Below are 17659 nucleotides of genomic sequence, written 5' to 3'. Positions count from 1 at the left end.
CCGTTTTTGTTCTTCTTGGTGGAGAGACCTTTCAACTGAATAAGAGATCCATTGATGACGACACTGTAGAAGCGTTCCGTAACATTTCTACCCTCATTAAATGACAGATATTTCTTCCCTCTTCTGCCATAAACCCAGGTTATCCCAAAATTAAAAAGGGGGTGAGTTTCCAGAAAAGACGCCGTATGGCTCCGTCGGTGGAGTGTATAACAAGAAACATCGGTTTTACCAACTGAGTAGGTAATCTAAACTGGCTATGGTCAAGAACTTTGAAGCTGACGTTATGAGCCTAAGCACTTCGTCAGAACAAACTTTCCTTGCATCTGGGCTGTTCAGAAAGCTGCAAAACTCTAGAGCAAGAATGTATCTTTCTCATCGACATTCTTAATCCCCGCCTCGGTATCAGCGAATTATTTTCTTTCAACAAATTTTTCTCTAGTATTTTTCACGTAAACATGTTTTTGCTAATAACGTAACTCCCTCTTTCTATAATTAAATCACACATAACCCACAATTCCTCTATTCACTCTACCCACCCCCCCCCCCCACCACTCCCACACCCGAACAAGCACCATAATACCCTCTTTTAACACAATGCAAGGGCGTCCATGAATTACTTGACTTTGGGCAGTTTTAAACTACAATTGACTCTAGTGCGTCATTGCAAGCACGTAGCATATGAAGTGACGTCACAGTTCGTCATTCGCAGCTCGTTTATCTCTTCCATCCTCAGCTGTCTTTGTGAATTATTTTTCGGATTATTATAATCTTGCTGATGTTTGTTTGCCGTGGCAACCTATTGTTATTAGCGCTTATTCTATTAGAGAACAGAGAGATCATTCTAATTTTTACGACGAGAAAGTGACCCAAACGATTGTTTTCGTAATCAGGACACTTACGAATAACTAAACAGATCTGGTAGATCAAATGTCACGCCGATGAGTCGGCTAACGTTCGGCCGACGCTTAACCGATTGAAGTGTCGGTAAGCAGTCGCCCGACAATCATCCGACAATCTGTCGATTAGGTAAAGTTCTTATTTAATCCCTTCACTGCTACGTGACTGTTAAAATGAAACTCCATTCTTGCATCCAAGTTAAACCACGATCCCGGTAGGCGAGCTGCAATTAAAGGAAATACAGAGAAGAGACTTGGAATAAAATTTAGGCTTTAACGGGAAATTGACAGGAAACATTTCTCTAATTTTTTTTTTCTCTTCCGCACTTCTACGCTGGAGTTAGTTATCACAATCAAGTTTCACAATGTTTCCCTATCCGATTCAAGTATCCAGATCTCGCTCCAACTGATGGTAGGGTCTCAGTAGATTAACCGGCTAACGGTTAAAATTTTGGCCATTTAATGGCTAACGTTTAATATCGTTCCATTTTTACCACTAGAATTGTTTTTTACCGCCAACTTTTTTTACGACTATCTGTTAAAGTTTATCAATTTTTACGCCTTAAGGCTAAATTTTATGGTCCTTTTTCGGCTATCGATTGATTCCACAGAGACCTTCTGATAACTGAATACCTGTAGATCAAAACCCGTCCCGCATCCGTTGAAGGCGTGGATGTATGCAACCCCTTTATAGCCTGGCAATTGTTGGCAACCATTAAAAAAAGACAGAAAAAAAAATGGATTCGCCAACTGTGGAACTATTTACATGCATTTTGGACAACGGTGAATTCTGATTAGGTTGAAAAGCAAACCAAGGTAAGCTAAGAAAGAACTGAAAAATTCTAAATAAAAGAGCATGGTATATTCATGGACGTGACCTGAATGAACTTTTAAGTCTGTCCAAATCAAATTAAAATCTGAACATTTTTGTATAAAGAGACAATAAGAATGCTCTGGCTTAAAAAATAGAGGATGGAACCTCAGTAATAAAGACTTGGTGGCGGCGGGTGAATTCATCACAATTTAACGACCTAACTTCACAGTTACTTTCGACATCTTTCATTGACTTTTAAGCTAAAAAGCTGTGTTCAGAAACTAATACAAATTCGACAGAACTATATTTACAGGCTGACCATTTAATTTCCCATTCTTGCTCTCGTCAATATGCAAAAATAGGACCAGTCTTTCCCAATATTTTGTAAGATTTTTTAATTACATATTGACATTGCGAAAGTTGATTATCACAATTAAGTGTTAGCGAAGTTGTCAGAGCAAAAGTCCGTCTAATTGGCTGATTCTGCGGTAAGGACAAACAAAGGAATTTGCATCAAAATACTGCAATATTTGAGTATCATTATCTCACACCATTCTCTCGGGATTGAAAGCAAACGAACAAATTAATCTTACTAGCAATAAATCCTAAAGAGAGACGGCTAGCTGGTGATTTTGTTTCTGACAGAAGGCCAACAATTGTTCGGGAAACAACCCAAGATGGGATACTAAAGAACTCGCGTTGGCAACGTGATACCTCTGGAATTTTGACGCTTTACTTTCTAAGACTAAACAAACAGTTTGAGTTGCTCTGAAATAGCAAATCCATTTCAGACCACCAAAAGACTTCCGTTTCCAAGGTCATTGCTGAAAACAGACGATGACACCTTAAAGAAATCAACTTTTGCAAAAACTTGAGAATTGTTGGGGAAAAGGCACTGAAAGCTTCTTGAGCTGTTTTCTCAGCCAATTCTAGGTAATTGTTCGGCAGAGCAACTGGACTGGCGAAAGGTTCGCGTCTATGGTGAAGCAAAATCACTTCAGTTAAAGTTGCAGGCGTGGAATACAACACAACAAACGCAAGGTCGATATCGATTTTACTTTGATTTTTTACAGCGCCATTCACCACAAAGAGCCTAAAAGATATCTGGTAAACTCTTTGGACTTAAAATACTTCAACTTGATCCGATTCCAGCGGCAACCGTAAATTCAGTAGATTTATAACAGCTTGTTTGCACAACAAGATCTATTGTTTGGTTTCCATCGAGTAACTACAGCATCAACAAGAAAAAGTCGCACCATAAATGTCAAGTCTTTGGGTGGAACCACCTTAAACAACTGGTTTTAGAGAAACCACGAGAAACATCTTAGCAGTTTATGCGATACAGTACATATTTATAGTACAGAAAGTTAAACATCGAGTGACTTTTCGTTCAAAGTTTACTCAGAGATTAATCAAAATGATACACATTCGGAGTGCCTCACACCAAGACAGTGAAGCCACGGTAATAAAAGCAAACAGGAAACATCAGATTGTTTTAAACATGGAGGTCAAACGAATTGAAATGGAAAAGAAAATGCGGGAAAGATATTTCTTTTTTGAAATGTCGCTGATAAATGCTCGTCGACTCAAAATAATTGATCGTCAAAAATCCCTGGGAATCTATCGGCCGAACACGAAGGAACATGGAAGGGACCCACGGAAAGAGAGGAGAATGGATTCAATTTTCTTCACACAATCGGTTCCCTTGGATTCCAAAGTTAAACTTCCACCCGTAGATAAGCGAAGAGCTGTTCCTGGATATCCAGTGAAGTTGACGAACACTGAGAATTATTTTAAAGCCACTAGGCTTTCGAAGAATATTAACCACATGAAGTTACTTGACATAAAAAAGCCAAAACAGTCAGAAGACGGAAGCGGACATATGATAACAGAATCTTTCGACTTGAAGGAAAGAGAGTCAAATAGTAAAGGAGCTAAACAGAAATCTTATAAAAACAAAGAAATACATGGCTCCATTGAAGCATTCAATGAGGATTTATCCACTCCAAAGGATCAATCAAAGGGCAAAAATTCGAAAGAAGAAAACGACGGTCGAAGCAAATGTTTGGAAGCTAAAGGAAACAACCAACGCAATGAAGAAAGGGACGCCAATCGTAAACAATCAGCTCTACACGCACCAGAAGAAAAGAATGTGACACCAGAAGAAAATAATGTGACACCGGAAGACAACAGTGTGACATTGCTGCAAAATGCAAAGGATATTGCAAATATTCAAACGCTATCGGAAACCACCGACAAAATACAGACAGAGCTGAGTTCGCTATCCATCCATAACAAAATTGAATTTGCAAGTTACCAGGAACTGCGAGCATGGCGTGACAACTTTGAAACAACACGTTTTAACTTCGTACAAGGTACTGAGGTATTTGGTAGATTGAAATCGGCTTCAGTAGCAGAAACTGGAAAACGTATTAAAGTGAAACAAGCTCATGCACCAGAGGTTAGACCACAGTCTGCACTTGCAAGACTATCGCACGAATAAATCTTGTGAGTTCACTTAGAGTGACATCAATTCCCATCAGGTGATGGCCTGCCAATGTTCAGAGCACACATCCATAAAGATTCTTTAAAAAAAGGTAATTACTACAGACAATCACATGACCTCAGAAGTAATACAATAGGAGTACTCGTTCCGGTGCAGGAGTTACAGCGCATTTTGATTAAGTGTCATAAAACCAAACAAAAGTAATCACAAGGGCAAATCGGAAGAAGAAAAAATACCTTAAAGAGGCAACAAGAACTCAAAGTAAAAACAACCAAACTACCTAAAGCGCGGGAAAACGCGGGCGATCAAGTCGTGACTGATTTTAGTTTTGCATCTGATTGGTTGAGAGAGTGGCGCGAGTTTTCTGGACCAATCACAGAGCGAAGTAAAGCAAACCCAATGCAGTTACGGATTAATTTCAAAACTCAATTCAAAATTGCACCAGTGACTGAGTCTTTATAATTGGTCTGAATTCTACATGTAAATGCTAGTGTTCTCAACCAATCACAGCACTGAAAAAGAAATAATTAGATATCTCTCTTAGCGAGTGTCTTTCCCAGACCCCAAACCTGCATTATCAATTCTTCCTCAGTTAAGGGGCTATTTGTTGTCATGGAAATTTTAAAATTACCTCCCCTGAAATGTGAAGTGCTGTTTATTGCAGATGGAATAAATTTAAAATGTACTACAGCTTCTTTTGAGCTAGAATATCCAACTTACAATAGACTATAAATACTACTCTGCTGATAAATAAAACAATTGAACTGTTTTACAGCCAAATGGAGCAAACTAGTTTCTTCATTTCATTGATTAATGATATTTGCTCTTTCTGTCTTTGAAAGACATAACTTTAAAATACACATTCAGGAAGATTTCCAAAGGCATTCACTAAACCTATGTTAGACTATTAAAGTTACACAGTCCTTGCGCTGACATGTTGACTAATTTCAACTGCCCTTATGAATAAAATACTGTTTAAAGCCATAAAGTAAGTGAAAAGTTCATTGTTCATCACTATGTTCCTCTTCACTCTGTTCTTCTTCACTCCCCTCATATGATCCTTCCTCACTAGACTGTGAATAGCTCACATTTTCATCATCCTCTCCGAGGAATGTTTCTTCTTCTCCACCAAAATTCAAGGCATGCAAAAGATAGTAGGCTGTAAAGCGGTCATCTAACTTGGGGATGAGCCCCTCTCCTTCCATGCATTTATTTGCACCCTTCTGAAATAGCTCCGTAACTGGACTCAACATTTCAACTTGAATAGTTTTCCTCCTGTATGTACGGTCTGAATTCAGTTTCAATTCTTTGCCATCTGGTAAGGTGACTTTAAGCTTCAATTCATCCCAAGTTGGGTAACTTGCCCCATCCCCACGCATGCCACCCCAAGCTTTCACAACTTTACCTCCCGAAAACCTGAATGAAGCCCTGCTTTCTACAAACTTGTCTGCAACTGTACCAGGGCTGTAATCACTAAATTCAAGCTCTGTTCGCAAAAGCAAGTCCTGCACAAGTGGTTTGGGCAGTGGCTTCTGCTTAAGGTCTGAGGCAATCTCATAAAAGCCATTGGCATCTCTTTGGAGCTTTTCAAGGAATTTTGTCTCTAATCTCTGGATCAAGACAGCCATAGTTTCAGCAATCAGACTAGGAAGGTTTGAATGAGTATTATTCCATTCAGACACTAGGTTCTTCAACTTGGTTTCAGCTTGAAGGTTCTGGTGAAACAGATCTATCGCTGGCTGAACATGGCCTGGGGTGGGTTTTTCATTCCTGGACAGGTCTTTAAACCTGAGTTTGTGTTCTACTGCCAAGGTGTTCTGGTGCGGAAAGAAGTAACACAGCCAGATGAAGAAATTGTTTGTTATGGGAGGAACTGTCTCACCAAGCTCTTTTTGCAGGAGTTCCACCACTGGTTTCATTGGTTTCACTGCAGCTTGAACTTCACTTTCTTCCCAATACTCATAATCATCTGGGCAATAGCGGGTAAAATCTACACAAAATGGTATTTTAGCTTTAAAATATTAATTTAACCATATAGTCAAAATAACACAAGAGACAGTCTGCTAACATAGAATTGTGCATAAATAACAAGAGATGTACTATGGCAACTTGACCGAAATTGCCACAAAAATAATAAACTTTCATGACACAGCACTTTGTTATAGACAATCATTAGAGGGTCCTATACTAACTTCTCCTGGCATTCAAAAGCATGCTTGTTTTTCTTATAAATTGTCAGTTTTCTCTAAAAAGAGGGGGTTACCATCGTCACCCACACCCATGTTTGCCAAACAAGTCCTATTTTCAGTTCAAATTTTTTACAATTATTTTGGCTGGAATAATAAAACTCACCAGTTAAACCCAACCAGGCATGGCATAAATAAAGAATGCTTACTGGATCAGTCAATTTATCAATCCCAGACTCACTCAATCAATTCATTCAGTCAGTCTGTCAAACACTGAGTCTGTCAGTCAGTCAGTCAGTCAGTCAGTAAAGCCTGTTGACTCTCCTAATGAGATGACCAGTCAGTAGGTCAGCCAATCTCTCAGTCAGTCAGTCAGCCACTGTATCAATCAGTCAGATAGCTAATTACAGTCTCAGGCAGACAGTCAGTCACTAAAGGCCTAGGTACATGGGGCTGTCATAGTATGTCAGTCAGTCTGTCACTCTCACAGTACTAAGTCAGTCAGTCACCTAGTCAACCACTCTCTCGATTCAGTTATCTCAACCAGTTCCACTGTTATCTGCACTGTAGTCAACTAATCTTTAATCAAAAACAACCTGCAAACTCACCTTCTGACTTTACATCCAAATCTCCACAAGTGACGTGGATGCTCAACTCGTTGTCGTAATTACCGATGTGATCATGAAAGTAGGTGGTATCGATCTTTAAGTCCTTGTCACAGCCTGACAAATGCAACGTGACACTTTGGTATTCTTTAAAACAAGTCGCTCGCGGTTCGCCTTCTTCTGTTCTACTCTCCAGATTTCTGATCCATGTAAACAGTTTAGCTGCCACGGGTCCGTTTCTCTCCCAAACTTTTACCACTTTCGCATAAGTCAGGAGTTCCTTAGCTGCTGTAAGGCGCGCAGCATTGGACAGAAGATTCTCCAGATTTCTAAACTTGTTGTAGTCTCTCCTGTCATCGGTGATTTCCACGAGGTAGCATTTTATGTAATATTCAGCTTTTGCTCGCAGCAACTTTGGATGGAGAATGCTCCGAGTGTTGTTAATCACCTGTTGAACCCTCTTGCAGGAGAGAGCGACGCTGTGAAAGGAATCAGGATCGTCCAAAAATGAAATAATTCTGCAAAGGCAGTCTTCATTGAGAGTCGAGAAGGACGCCATGATGGCAAAATGGAACGAATGAGGTCCGTATCACGTACATACAAGTAGTTACGGGTTAAGGTGTTGCACCCTATTGCTTTCTAGAATTTTCTTCTCTTCCTTATCCCTGTGAATATGGCATATCACTCGAGAGTTTCCTTCTAAAGTATAACTGCTCTTAATTTTTGCATTCAGTAAAGAATGTAGCTTGAGGATGGACACCCAGCCTTTGAATCCTCATGAGAAATACTGATTATAGCTATTTTTAAAATGCTCATAATCATTTGTGAATTGTCATTTTGAAAGACTCTTATACAAAATGAAAGAAAAAAATAGATTAGAATTAGAAGCAAAAAAGAAATGTTCCAAAATTACCACCCTGTCAATGTATCAGCAATATCCTTAAAAGGTATTCCTTTATTAGAAACTCACCTCACTGTAAATACAACTCAACCAAAAAAAAGGCATAAATTGAACAATCATAACAGTGAAGGTGGGTATATTCCAAAGAAACTGTGGTGCTGCAATGGTGGGAGAGTGTAACAGGGTAATTTAGTATTATCACCTGAGTTTATGATGTAATTTAGCCATCATAAAGAGTTTCAAAGCTTACTTTTGCACATTAGCCCATTGTCAGAGCAAAAACTGAGAAAGGGCTCTGATGTTTGAAATGTCAACTTTGAAACCCTTTACAGTGGCCTATTTATGTTATCAACCCTGCTGATAATACTAAGTCATGAGAGTGGACAACTATATCCCATACTTTTTTGGTCAACCTAAACAAGATAATATTTGCTCAAGTTAATAAAACTAGTAAAATGTTTATATTCTTTACTTTTCTGTGTTAAATGAACTAAATGGCCAAATAACTGTAAGACTGTGCTGAAAAATGTTATCACCCAAATAAAAGATATTGGCTAATGTACATCAGTCCTTACGGGGAAGACTAAAATAAACAAAAAAGCAAACAAACTAGAAAACAAATAACAAACAAACAACTTATAAAAACATGGTAGCAAAACTGACATTAACCCTTTACACCATCATCGGTATGCATCTTCTCCATACTGTTCTCAGTACATTTTCTAAGATTGTGACAAGAATTTGTCTACCCCATTATTTTATTAACCATTATTACATTATTACCTCATTACATTATTAACCATTACTTTTTGAAATCTGTTTTAGCTGCCTTTGAAAGGCATAACTATAAATTAAATATCACAAAAGATTTTTATAGGCTTTCACTTAAACCATTGATAGCCTCTTACAGTTAAAGTCCTTCTACTGACAGAAAAATTAAATAATTTACAACTATGTTCAACTTGACTAATTTCAACTATTCTTATGAAGTAAAAAATAGATCTTTACGAGCACTCATCCACTGAGATTTGTAAAAAGAAAGAAACAACAAACAAAGGTAATAACCATGGACAATCAGGTCGCAGAAATATTTTGCAAACTCAGTACAAGACCTGAAGTAAAATGAGAGAAGTACCCAAGGCACAAGAGTTAGAGCACATTTTTATTGAGTGGCATAAAACCAAACAAAAGTAATCACAAGGGCCAATTAGAATAAAAGAAAATACCTTAAAGAGGTAACAAGAACTCAAAGTAAAAAAAAAACCAACCAAACTGCCTAAAGCACAGGAAAATGTGGGCGACCAAGACATGACTGATTTTAGCTTTGCATCTGATTGGTCGAGAGAGTGGCGTAAGTTTTCTAGACCAATCACAGAGAGAAGTAAAGCAAACCCAATGCAATTCAGGATTAATTTCAATACTCACTTCAAAATTGTGCTATTGACTGAATTGTTATGATTGGTTTTAATTTTACATGTAATTGCAAGGGTTCTCGACCAATCACTACCCTGAAAAGGAAATAATTAGATCTCTCTCACAGAGTGTCTTTCCTGAACCCCAACCTTGCATTATCAATTTTCATCAGTTAAGAGCCAATTCGTTGTCATGAAAATATTAAAATTACCTTCCCTGATATGTGATGTGTTGCTTATTGCAGATGGAATGGATTCAAAATGTACTACAGCTTCTTTTGAGCTAGAATATCCAACTTATAATAGACTATATATATTAGACTATATATACTATTCTGATAATAGACTATATATATTAGACTATATATACTATTCTGATAAATATAATAGTTGAACTGTTTTACAGCCAAATGGAGCAAACTAGTTTTTTCTTTCATTCATTAATGATATCAGCTCTTTCTGTCTTTGAAAGACATAACTTTAAAATACATATCACAAAAGATTTCCAAAGGCATTCACAAAACCCATATTAGACTATTTAAGTTACACAGTCCTTGCACTGACATGTTGACTAATTTCAACTGTCCTTATGAATAAAATACTGTCTAAAGCTATAAAGTAAGTGACAAGTTTATTGTTCATCACTATGTTCCTCTTCACTACATGTTACTATTCACTCCCCTCATATGATCCTTTCTCATTAGACTGTGTATGGCTCAGATTCTCATCTCCTTCTTCCAATGAATGTTTCTTCTTCTTCTCTAAATTTCAAGGCAAGCAAAAGATAATGGGCTGTAAATTGGTAATTTAACTTGGGGATGCGCTTTGCTCCTTCCATACATTTACTTACACCCTGCTGAAATAGCTTGGTAACTGGACTCAACTTTTCAACTTGAAGATGGTTCCTCCTGCGTCTGCAGTCTGTATCCAGCTGCAATTCTTTACCATCTGGTAGGGTGATTTTAAGCTTCAATTGATACCAGGTTGAGTGGCTTCCCCCATTCCCATACATGCCACCCCAAGCTTTTACAACTCTACCTCCTGAAAACCTGAAGGAGGCTCTGCTTTCTACAAACTTGTCTGCAACTAAACTAGGTTTGTAATCACTAGATTCAAGCTCTGTTCGCAAAAGTAAGTCCTGCACAAGTGGTTTGGGCAATGGCTTCTGCTTAAGGTCTGAGGCAATCTCATAAAAGCCATTGGCATCCCTTTGAAGCTTTTTGAGAAATTTTGTCTCTGATCTCTGGATCAAGACCACCATAGTTTCAGTGATCAGACTGGGAAGGTTTGAATCAGGATTATTCCATTCAGACACTAGGTTTTTCAACTTGGTATCAGCCTGAAGGTTCTGGTGAAACAGATCTAAAGCTGGCTGAACATAGCCTGGGGTGGGTTTTTCATTCCTGGACGGGTCTTTAAACCTGAGTTTGTGTGCTGCTGCCAAGGTATTCTGGTGCGGAAAGAAGTAGCACAGCCAGACAAAAAATGTGTTTGTTATCGGAGGAACTGTCTCACCAAGCTCTTTCTGCAGGAGTTCCACCACTGGTTTCATTGGTTTAACTGCAGCTTGAAGATCTTTTTCTTCCCAATACTGATAATCGCAAGTGCAATAGAGGGTGATATCTACAAAAAATGGTATTTTAGCTTTGAAAATAGTAATTTGACCATATAGTCAAAATAGCATTACAGACCGTCTGCTGACATAGAAGTGTATAATACCAAGAGATGTACTATGGCAAATTGCTATAATTGTCACAAAAATATTAAACATAAAATTCCACTGCACTTTGTTACAGACAATTAGTAGAGGGTCCTAAACTAACTTATCCTGGCATTCAAAAGCATGTCTGGTTTCCTTATAAATTGTCAATTTTCCTTAAAAAGAGGGGGTCATCACACACATGTTTGCCAAAGAAGTCTTTCTTTAGGTTCAAATTTTTTGCAATTATTTTGGCTGGGATGACTGAACTTACCAGTCAAACCCAAGCAAGCATGACATAAATGAAGGATGCTTACTGGATGACTCAATCAATTAATCAATCAAGCCCTGACTCACTCACCCAATTCCACCCCTACTTCTTTCCATCTTCTCTTTCATCATTCATTCATTCATTCAGTCAGTCTGTCAATCAGTTGGTCTGGCAGTCAGTCTGTTACTCTCAGTCAGCAAGTAAATCAGCCCATCTCTCTCAGTCAGTCAGTCAGTGACTGTTATCAATCAGTCAGATAGTCAAATACTGTCTCAGACAGTCAGTCATTAAAGGCCTAAGTACATTGGGCTGACTTGGTATGTCAGTCAGTCGTACTCAGTCAGTCAGTCAGTCACTCTCACAGTACTACGTAACCGATTCAGCCAGCTTTTCAATCACACTCTCAATTCAGCTATCTCAACCAATTTCACTGTTATCAGCACTGAAGTCAACTAGCGTATCTACTCGTGTTTAAGTCGATCCCCATTTTCAAGGTCAAAAATCAGATTTTTCATCATTTTTAGTAGTAAAAGTAAACTTCAGACCAATCGATATTTCCCATAAAGTTAATCGCTTATTTCTGAGAATGAAAACACGGTGAATTAAAAAAACCTGCAGAGCAAAATGTAATCGCTTGCTGTGAAGTTTAGTAGCACTTATTTGTATCACCACGATTTAAGCGTACACGAGCACTTTTATGTACTAGACAACTATTTTACCATATTTTGTAAATCGCATTGAAAATGGAATCGTTTTGCATTTAACTAACCTTTTATCTTAATGTTGAGTTTGAAAGGAGATTTAGAAGACCGAAGGAACACCGAGAGCTTCGAAGGGATAATTGTCGCGCCTAACAAACAAGACAACGCCAGAGAACAGCATTTGCTAGGTCTCTAAGCTACTAAAACCGTTCGCTGGAGACGAAAATTCATTCATCACTATAAACAGCAGCGACGTTGTAAGAAAAATTGTCTACCCTTCAGATCAGAAGACACAATAGAAATCAGCTCCAGTAGCTTTGTGTTTAAGCAACTTAAAATTTATTATTATAAACTTTTCGGTTGACAAAGAATGCGCTGAAAACTGACGAAACTCGAACCCAATTGGAACGAGTTTTGTAAACTCAGTTTTCCTAACGGACTTCAGGCAATATTGTTACGCCAATTTCTTGGATTTATTGGGTCAGGTCTTCGTGTAAGACTTGTTAAGAAGTCGAGGGTAATTTTTTGGGCTGATATTTTGGTCATAAAAGGTCGAATTATACACGAGTAAATACGGTAATTTGTAATTTAAAAAATAACCTGTAAACTCACCTTTTGACTCTACATCCAAATCTTTACAAGTTACGCGGATGTGCAACTCGTTGTCTTGATCATCGATGTGCACATGAAAGTAGGTGGTATCGATCTTTAAGTCCTTGTCACAGCCTGGCAAATGCAACGTGACACTTCGATATTCGGTAAAACAATTCGCTTGCCGAATGCCTTCTTCCCCTGTTTTACTCTCCTGATTTCTGATCCATGTAAACAATTTAGCTGCCACAGGTCCGTTTTCCTCCCGAACTTTTACAACTTTCGCATAAGTCAGGAGTTCCTTAGCTGCTGTAAGGCGCGCAGCATTGGACAGAAGATTCTCCAGATTTCTAAACTTGTTGTAGTCTCTCCTGCCATCGGTGATTTCCACAAGGTAGCATTTTATGTAGTATTCAGCTTTTGCTCGCAGCAACTGTGGATGGAGAATGCTCCGAGTGTTGTTAATCACCTGTTGAACCCTCTTGCAGGAGAGAGCGACGCTGTGAAAGGAAGCCGGATCATCCAAAAAGGAAATAATTCTGCAAAGGCAGTCGTCATTGATAGTCAAGAAAGAGGCCATACGGCTGATCTCCGGTGTAAAGCCACAGCTAACGTCATGAGTCGCTTACCAGCGGATTTCGCATGAAGAGCTTTGCGGACAGCTAATTTGCATAAAACAGGTGCTTATTAATTTCCGGAGTGCAAATTTTACGATTATTTGGCTCAAAAGTCCTTAAAGTAAGACTATTAATCGCAAATGGCATTTCTAGCGATTAATAGTCTGAAAGCGTCTTCTAACACGAATAATAATCGTGGTTATAAGTACGACGTCATCGGTGATTTCCATGAGGTAGCATTTTATGTAATATTCAGCTTTTGCTCGCAGCAACTTTGGATGGAGAATGCTCCGAGTGTTTTTAATCACCTGTTGAACCCTCTTTCAGGAGAGAGCGACGCTGTGAAAGGAATTAGGATCGTCCAAAAAGGAAATAATTCTGCAAAGGCAGTCTTCATTGAGAGTCGAGAAGGACGCCATAATGGCAAAATGAAACGAATGAGGTCCGCATCACGTACATACAATTAGTTACGGGCTAAGGTGTTACAGGCTATTCACAGCTTTCTAGAATTTTCTTCACTTCCTTATCCCTGTAAATATAGCATATCGCTCGAGAGTTTCCATCTAAATTATACCTGTTCTTAATTTTTGCATTCAGTAAAGAAGGTAGTTTGATAATGGACACCTAGCCTTTGAATCCACATGAAAAATATTGATTATAGCTATTTTTACAATGCTCATAATCATTTGTGAATTTTGTCATTCTTAAAACCTCTTTTACAAAATGAAAAAAACAAAAACAAAAAAACAATAGATTAAATTTAAGAACCAAAAAGAATAATGCTTCCAAAATTACCACCCTGTCAATGTAACAGCAATATCCTTAAAGGCATTCCTTTATTTGAAACTCAACTCATTACAAACACAATTCAACTAGGAGAGGTAAAAAAAGGAACAATCATAAGAGTGAAGAGGGCATGTTACTAAAGAAACTGTGATGCTGCATCAGTGGGGGAGTATAACAGGGTAAATAAGTATCATCAACTGAGTTGATCACATGAATTGGCCATCGTAATGAGTTTCAAAACTGATATTTTGAGCATTAGCCCTTTGTCAGAGCAAATGACAAAGGGCTCTGATGCTTGAAACATCAACTTTGAAACTCTTTACAGTGGTCAATTTATGTTATCGACCCAGTTGATGATACTAAATCATGAGAGTGAGAACTATATCCAGTATCTGAGTTTTGTCAACCTAAACAAGATCCTTGAATTAATAAAATTTATAAAATGTTTATATTCTTTACTTTTCTGTGTTAAATGAACTAAATGGCCAAATGACCGTAAGACTGTGCTGAAAAGTGTTATCACCCAAATGAAAGATTTTGGTTGATGTACATCAATCCCTAGGGGGAAGACTAAAATAAACAAAGCCGCAAAACTGACATTAACCCTTTAAACCATTATTGGTATGCATCTTCTCCATACTGTTCTCAGTACATTTTCTGAGGTTGTTAATACAGTCACAGTCCTTGCACTGTTATGTTGACTAATTTCAACTGTCCTTATGATTAAAATAATGTTTAAAGTCATAAAGTAGGTGAAAAGTTTACTGTTCATGAATCACTATGTTCCTCTTCACTCTCCTCATATGATCCTTCCTCACTAGACTATGTACGGATCAGATTCATGTCATGTCTTTTCTTCAAAGGAATGTTAGCTCTTCTGTGCCAAACTTTATGGCATGCAAAAGATAAGAGGCTGTAAAGTGGTCATCTAACTTGGGGATGTGCTCCTCTCCTTCCATGCATTTATTTACACTCTGCTGAAATAGCTCAGTAACTGGACTCAACATTTCAACTTGAAGAGGTTCTCTCCAATATCTGCAGGTTGCATCCAGCTCCAATAATTTGCCATCTGGTAGGGTGACTGTAAGCTCCAATTCACTCCAAGAAGGGGAACTTGCCCCATCCCCATGCATGCCACCTACAGCTGTCACAACTTTACCTCCTGAAAACCTGAATGAAGCTTCACCTTGTACAAACCTGTCTGCAATTGAACCAGGGTCATAATCACTAGACACAAGCTCTGTTCGCAAAAGTAAGTCCTGCACAAGTGGTTTGGGGAGTAGCTTCTGCTTAAGGTCTGATGCAATCTCATAAAAGACATTGGTATCCCTTTGAAGCTTTTCAAAGAATTCTGTCTCTGATCTCTGGATCAAGACAGCCATAATTTGGGCAATCAGACTGGAGAGGTTTGAATCAGGATCATTCCATCCAGAAACCAAGTTTTTCAAGCTGGTATCAGCTTGAAGGTTCTGATGAAACAGATCTATAGCTGGCTGAACATCCTCAGGGGTGGGTGTTACATTCCTAGATGGGTCTTCAAAACTAAGCTTGTGTTCTGTTGTCAAGGTTCTCTGGTGTGGAAAGAAGTAACACAACCAGACAAAAAAATTGTTTGTCATTGGAGGAACTGTCTCACCAAGCTCCTTCTGCAGGAGTTCCACAACTGGTTTCATTGGTTTAACTACTGCTTGAACTTCTTTTTCTTTCCAAAACTCATCATCGCTAGGGCAATAGCGGATGTAACTCTCACAAAATGGTACTCTGCCTTTGAAAATGGTAATTTAATCATAGAGTAAAAATAGCATTAGAAACAGTCTACTTACATAGAATTGTGCATAATACCAACAGATGTAAAAGGGCAGCTTGCCCATAACTGCTACAAAATTGATAAACATAAAATACCTCTGCACTTTATCAAAGACAATCAGTAGAGGGTCCTAAAATAATTTTTCCTAAAATTCAAAATTAACCTGATTTTCATATAAATTGTCATTTTTCCTTGAAAAGAGGTGGTCACCTTAGTCATCCTCACCCATGTTTGCCACAAAAACCTTGTTTTAGGTTCAAATTTTTTACAATTATTTTGGCTGGGATACTTAACTCACCATTGAAACCCAAGCAGGCATTTGCAAAAATAAAGGATACTTACTGGATAACTCAATCAATTTATCAGCCAATCCTTGACTCACTCATTCACTTCCACACCCAACTATTTCCATCTTCCCTTTTGTCATTTATTCATTCAGTCAGTCTGTCAATCACTCAGTCAGTCACTGTATCAATCAGTCAGACAGTCAATTACTATCTCAGACAGACACTCAGTCCCAAAGGCCTTTGCGCACTGGGCTGACCCCTTTTTTTTTTTGCTCTTGAGAAGATTTATCCCCCTCAAATTTACAAGTTGTTAATTTTAATAATCATTTGTTAATCACCCCACGCTAATCCCATGGATATACAACTTTAGCAGTACTTGGACCTGGGAATTCAACACGAATGTAAACTTGGGAGCCATAATAGTGTACTCTGAGTATCCTGAGTACTGACTGTCATGCAGCATTCAAAGGTACAAAATTAATCTTCCATCCTCACCCTTTGGTTGCCGGATAAAAACTAAATATTCTGGCAGCCTTCTGCCTAGAAGACTCGCACTCAAAGAGTGAGATCAAATTTTCTTAGGTAATGTTTTCCTTAAATTATGACTCGTAAATTGAAAAATCTGTCAGATTTCATGCCAGACAAAAATTTTTCTTATCCCCAGGCAAGTAAATGGTGTCTGTTTTGTTGAAGAAATAGGTGTCATCTTCTTTTATTGACGGTTTTTCATTATTACTAATCTTAAATAAGCTTAAATGCATCAAAAACAACCTGCGAACTCACCTTCTGACTTTATATCCAAATCTCCACAAGTTACTTGGATGGTCAACTCGCCGTCGTTATCACCGCTGTGATCGTAAAAGATGGTGGTATCGATCCTTAAGTCCTTGTCACAGCCTGGCAAATGCAACGTGACACTTAGATATTCGGTAAAACAAGTCTCTCCCAGTTCGCCTTCTTCTGTGCTACTCTCCTGATTTCTGATCCATGTCAACAATTTAGCTGCCACGGGTCCGTCTCTCTTCCAAACATTTACTACTTTTGCATAAGTAAGGAATTCCTTAGCTGCTGTAAGGAGCGCAGCATTGGAGAAAATATCTTCCAAATCGCTAAACTTGTTGTAGCCATAGTCGCTCTCGTCATCGGTGATTTCCACAAGGTAGCATTTTATGTAATATTCAGCTTTTACTCGCAGCAACTTTGGATGGAGAATGCTCCGAGTGTTGTTAATCACCTGTTGAACCCTCTTACAGGAGACAGCAACGCTGTGAAACGAAACCGGATCGTCCAAAAAGGAAATAATTCTGCAAAGGCAGTCATCATTGATAGTCAGGAAGGAGGCCATATTGGTCACAATTTAATTGAACAAATTAGGTCCGCATCAGGTACATACAAAAGTATAACACGCTTAACTACTTTCTCGATTTTTTTCTCTTCCTTATCCCTGTGAATATGGTATATCGCTAAAGAGCTTTCATCTGAATTATTCCTGTTCTTAATTTTTGCATTCAATAGGGTATACAACTTGATGATGAAAACCCAGCCCTTTAATTGAATCCACATGAGAAATATTTGTAATA

The 17659-nt window shown here is 38.3% G+C and overlaps 3 protein-coding genes across 3 annotated transcripts; all 3 read right to left on the bottom strand.

The window, feature by feature from the left end:
* Positions 1 to 4857: 4857 nt before the first annotated feature.
* On the bottom strand, positions 4858 to 7588 carry LOC113670048 (uncharacterized). The gene is made up of 2 exons (XM_027186132.2): positions 7011 to 7588; positions 4858 to 6206 (listed from the first exon to the last, which is right to left on the bottom strand). The coding sequence occupies exons 1-2, from the start codon at positions 7564 to 7566 to the stop codon at positions 5218 to 5220; spliced, it is 1545 nt and encodes a 514-aa protein (XP_027041933.2). The 5' UTR covers positions 7567 to 7588; the 3' UTR covers positions 4858 to 5217.
* A 1060-nt stretch (positions 7589 to 8648) lies between these two features.
* On the bottom strand, positions 8649 to 13280 carry LOC149050983 (uncharacterized). The gene is made up of 2 exons (XM_089197380.1): positions 12604 to 13280; positions 8649 to 10943 (listed from the first exon to the last, which is right to left on the bottom strand). The coding sequence occupies exons 1-2, from the start codon at positions 13160 to 13162 to the stop codon at positions 10045 to 10047; spliced, it is 1458 nt and encodes a 485-aa protein (XP_089053506.1). The 5' UTR covers positions 13163 to 13280; the 3' UTR covers positions 8649 to 10044.
* Positions 13281 to 14016: 736 nt separating this feature from the next.
* LOC113670049 (uncharacterized) lies at positions 14017 to 17464 on the bottom strand. Its single transcript, XM_089197379.1, has 2 exons — positions 16863 to 17464; positions 14017 to 15750 (listed from the first exon to the last, which is right to left on the bottom strand). Exons 1-2 carry the CDS (start codon positions 17422 to 17424, stop codon positions 14843 to 14845), a joined length of 1470 nt encoding a protein of 489 aa, XP_089053505.1. The 5' UTR covers positions 17425 to 17464; the 3' UTR covers positions 14017 to 14842.
* Positions 17465 to 17659: the final 195 nt, after the last annotated feature.

The sequence above is a fragment of the Pocillopora damicornis genome, chromosome 2 (genome assembly GCF_964200805.1).
Source record: "Pocillopora damicornis chromosome 2, jaPocDami1.2, whole genome shotgun sequence".
Lineage (NCBI taxonomy): Eukaryota > Metazoa > Cnidaria > Anthozoa > Scleractinia > Pocilloporidae > Pocillopora > Pocillopora damicornis.
The sequence above is the reverse complement of the archived record's forward strand: the minus strand, read 5'-3'. Positions and strand labels throughout refer to the sequence as shown.